The sequence below is a fragment of the Cygnus atratus genome, unplaced genomic scaffold (genome assembly GCF_013377495.2).
Source record: "Cygnus atratus isolate AKBS03 ecotype Queensland, Australia unplaced genomic scaffold, CAtr_DNAZoo_HiC_assembly HiC_scaffold_47, whole genome shotgun sequence".
Lineage (NCBI taxonomy): Eukaryota > Metazoa > Chordata > Aves > Anseriformes > Anatidae > Cygnus > Cygnus atratus.
The window spans coordinates 178,900-183,000 of record NW_026110073.1 but is presented as its reverse complement, the minus strand read 5'-3'; the positions used below and the strand labels follow the sequence as shown (position 1 = coordinate 183,000).

At 74.4% G+C, this 4,101-nt stretch overlaps 2 protein-coding genes across 2 annotated transcripts; one reads left to right on the top strand and one right to left on the bottom strand.

Moving 5' to 3' along the window:
• The first annotated feature begins 132 nt into the window (after window positions 1-132).
• RARRES2 (retinoic acid receptor responder 2) lies at window positions 133-2,608 on the top strand. The gene is given in 6 exon segments (XM_035554536.2): window positions 133-296; window positions 299-351; window positions 1,468-1,572; window positions 1,871-1,975; window positions 2,134-2,266; window positions 2,439-2,608. Coding segments are annotated over 5 exon segments (486 nt in total). The 5' UTR covers window positions 133-187; the 3' UTR covers window positions 2,248-2,266; window positions 2,439-2,608.
• Window positions 2,609-3,183: 575 nt separating this feature from the next.
• On the bottom strand, window positions 3,184-4,101 carry LRRC61 (leucine rich repeat containing 61). The gene has a single exon (XM_035554533.1). The coding sequence runs from the start codon at window positions 4,099-4,101 to the stop codon at window positions 3,322-3,324; it is 780 nt and encodes a 259-aa protein (XP_035410426.1). The 3' UTR covers window positions 3,184-3,321.

Below are 4,101 nucleotides of genomic sequence, written 5' to 3'. Positions count from 1 at the left end.
CTCTCGGGGCAGGCGCCCTCCCCCCCCGGCCCCTCCCCGCATCCCCCGGGGCCGTCCCGGGCCCGCTGCCCCCATCTCGGTCCGAGCCCCCCCCCCCCCCCCCCCCCCGGCCCGGGGCGCCTCCTCCCCCGGGGGCGGAGCGGGGCCGCGCCGGGAGGCAGCGGGGCGAGGGGCGGCGGCGACGGCGATGCGGCGGGTGCTGGCCCTCGCCTTGGGCTTCGTGGCCCTGGCGGCCGCCAGCCAGACCCCGCTGCAGCGGCGGGTGGTGCGGGACGTGCTCGAGTACTTCCACGGCCGGGCAGCGTGGTCTTCCTCTTCAGGGAGCACTCCCTCGAGGGGGCCGTCGAGCGGGTGAGTGCCTCGTCCAGCACCGGGACCGGTGCCCCTGCCCGTGCCCGTGCCCCGTGGGGGCTTTGCGGCGAGCAGGGTGGCACCGGGCACGGACACGGCCAGGGGTGCGCGGTGCCGCGGTCCCCGGGCAGTGCTGGCTGTGCCCGTTGGCACGGGGCAGGGTGCGCTGGCGGCGCTCAGCTACTCATTAACCACAGCGCCCGGAGCGGACCCGGTGGCCTCTGGGGCCTGGCTGTCACCGGGCAGGACGCGGTGTCCCGGCTCGGCTCCGTCCTGTCCCCGTCCCCCCGGGCAGGACGCGGTGTCCCGGCTCGGCTCCGTCCCGTCCCCGTCCCCCCGGGCAGGACGCGGTGTCCCGGCTCGGCTCCGTCCCGTCCCTGTCCCCCCGGGCGGGACGCAGTGTCCCGGCTCGGCTCCGTCCCGTCCCGGTCCCCCCGGGCGGGACGCAGTGTCCCGGCTCGGCTCCGTCCCGTCGCAGTCCCCCCGGGCAGGACGCGGTGTCCCGGCTCGGCTCCGTCCTGTCCCCGTCCCCCCGGGCAGGACGCGGTGTCCCGGCTCGGCTCTGTCCCGTCCCGGTCCCCCCGGGCAGGACGCGGTGTCCCGGCTCGGCTCCGTCCCGTCCCCGTCCCCCCGGGCATGGTGTCCCGGTTCAGCTCCGTCCCATTCCCCCGGAGCTCTCCCCGGGAGCTGCCCGTGCTCACGGGGTGCTGGGGGCCGTAGGGGGCGCTCCCCTTTGAGCCGCTCGCCCCTTGTGGGAGCCTCCTGGCAGGGCCTCGGGTTGATTTGGGGGCTGGGTTTGTGCTCGGGGTCGTTGTCCCTCTGACCCCGGGGTGTGCGGAGCCCCCCCGGGGCTGTGCCCGCCATGGACGGTGGCGGCAGTCGGAGGGGGAAGCGGGGCGGTGGGACCGGGCAGCACAAACGGTCCGGGTACCGCCTGCTCTGCCTTCCTCGCTGTCCTGAGGCACGGGGGGCACAGCGAGCACCCGGGTGGATCCTGCCTCCCCTCACCCCGAAACATCCCACCACCTGCCCCAGCGAGCTGCGCGTGCCCCCCAGCCCCCCCCCCCCCCGTCCCTCCCTCCCCGCCTCTCACGGGACGTTTCCCTCTCGCACCAGCAAGACTCGTCGGGGACGTTCGTCCAGCTGCGCGTCAACCTCGTGCAGACCAACTGCAGGAAGAGGGCGCAGAGGACGCAGAACTGCAAGACCGTGGAGAACAGGGTGAGACGGGGGCTGCACCCCTCCGAGCCGGCTCCTGGAACCCGCACCGCGTCGCGCGGGGGCAGAGCAGCGTCCCCCTTCTCCCTCCCTCCTGCCCTGGTCCCCGCGTGCCTGTGCCCTCCGCCAGGGCTGCAGGAGGGATGGCAGGGGTGGTGGCCCCGCTCCTGGCAGCGGGACGTGGCCGTGCAAAGCGTGGGGGGACAGCTGCGGCCCGGCAGGGAGCGGGGTTCTGCTGGGAATGGGGCTGGGGGCGGGCTGGGTGCCGGCACCAGCGCTGACGGCCGCGTTGTGTCCCCAGAGGAAGCCGGCCTGCCTGGCTTGCTACAAGTTTGACAACAGCGATGTCCCCAAGGTGCTGGACAAGTACCACAACTGCGGCCCCAGCCACCACCTGGCCGTGAAGGTGAGCTGTCCCCGGGGGGTGTCCCAGGGCTGGCAGGGGGCTCTGTCCCTGGCTGCTGCCTGCATCCGTTCACTCACGTGTCCCGGAGGTGCTCCGGGGGCTGGCACGTCCCGCACGCCCCCCTCTGCGGTGCCAGCCCCCCGCTCTCTGCCCCGCAGGAGATAAAGCAGCGCGACGAGGCCGAGTGCAGGGCCGTGGAGGAGGCCGGCAAGTCGACGGACGTCCTCTACCTCCCCGGCATGTTCGCCTTCTCCAGGGGGATGCCAGCCTAGGTGGCTGCACCCGGCCACGGTGGGTGCCAGGGACGGTCCCCGCGCATCCACGTCCCCCGGGGCGAGCGGGCCCGCGGGTGCTGGCAGTGCCTGGGACCGGCTCGCCGCCCTGCGTGGCGTGGGGAGGTGCGGGCGGGGGGGCTCCTCCTGCAGCCAGCTCCTCTCAGCACCCCCCTGTCCCCTCTCTCCAGGCCAGCTGACGCCGCGTCCACCAGCCCGGAAGGATGCTGACATGGGGCCAGCCCGGCCCCCCGAGCTTGCTGCCCCCCAGCGCTGTGCAATGAAGGGAGGGTCGTCCTGCAGGTGGCCCCCCCACGCCTAGGCAGTGTCCGCATGCACCAGTAAACCCCAGCTCTGCCTCTGGTTGTCTCCTCTCTCATTCCCACCCGGGGTTGCTGTGCTCAGGGCGTTGGGATGGACTCGGCTCCACATCCCTCTTGTGCCAGCTCCCCTCCCGTGGGAGTCCGGGGGGGCTCTGCTGAGGCTGTCGCCCCCCGCACGCTGCCCCCAGCCCGGGGCACGCTCTGCTCTGTGGTACCCTGGCGGGCTCGGGAGGGATGGGGGATGCACCGGGACACAGCAGAAAGCAGCAGAGACCTCGAGGACAGCACGCCTTTACTGCACAGCCTCCATCGCTCCGTGACACCCCTCCGTCCCTGCCCCCAGCCCCCCGCCCTGCAGCCCCCGTCCCCACCTCTCAGCACAGCTCCTCCGCCGGGCCGGGGGGGTTGGGGACAGCTCCGAAATCCACCAGATGTGGAGGTGCTCCTCTGCTCCTGCTGCGTCGAGGTGAGGGATGGGGAGCCCCGGTTTCCCGGCCCAGGCCCCCGTGGAGGCCGTGAGCTCAGGACCCGCTGGGAGCTGCCCTGGGCTCCGAGGGCACGAAGCGCAACGGGGTGGATGAAGCAGCCAGCTCGGCGGCCAGCCCGGGTGCTGCTCCAGAGCGGAGTGGGGCTCGGGCACCGCAGCAGCCCGGAGGCGAGGCCGGCTTCGTGGCTCCTCGGGGACCCCGGCTGGGGGCGGACGGGGCGGGACGGTGGCGTGCGGGGCTCCGGGACCGGGTCTCTTCCCCGCTCAGAAGACGTAGGAGCTGGGGTCGCCGCGGACGCTCAGCGCCCGCTCCGCCTGGGCGATGGTGTCGTCGGCGCGCCGGCTCAGCTCCCGGCACTCCTGCAGCGCCTCGCCGAACTGCTTGTACGCCTCCTCTACGACGGAGCTGCGCCGGGGCGGCGGCGGCTCCCAGAAACTCGCCTGCACCCAGGGCTGGGCGGCGCGGGGCGGCGCGGGACCGGGGCCGTGCCCCAGCGAGCTGTCGAGGTCCCGGCAGAGCTGGAAGAGCTCGCTGCCGCGGCCCGACACCCGCTCGCCGTCGATGGCCTTGAGGCCGGGCAGCGCCTCGGCCAGCGCGGCGCGGTAGGCGGCGGCGGCGGCGCAGACGGGGTTGCTGAGCTGGCCCAGGGCGTCGCGCAGCCGCAGGCTCTCCAGGCGCCGCAGGCCGGCCAGGCAGCGCAGCTGCTGCAGGCTGCTCACCAGGTTGCCCGCCAGGTTGAGGCTCTGGAGGCTCTCGCAGGAGCCCAGTGGCTCCAGGCTGGAGACGCGGTTGCGGGAGAGGTTGAGCACGGCCAGCTGCTTGAGGCCGGCCAGCGGGCCCAGCTGCGAGATGGCGTTGCCGGAGAGGTCCAGCCACTCCAGGTGGGCGCAGTCACCCAGGCAGCCCAGGTCGGCGATGCCGCGGCCGCGCAGCCTCAGCAGCAGGATGGAGTCCAGCGCGAACTGCCCGGTGCTGGCCTTCAGCAGCTGCGCCGTGATCCGCGCCCCGGCGCCCTCCTCGCCCTTCTCCGCCCGCGCCTCCAT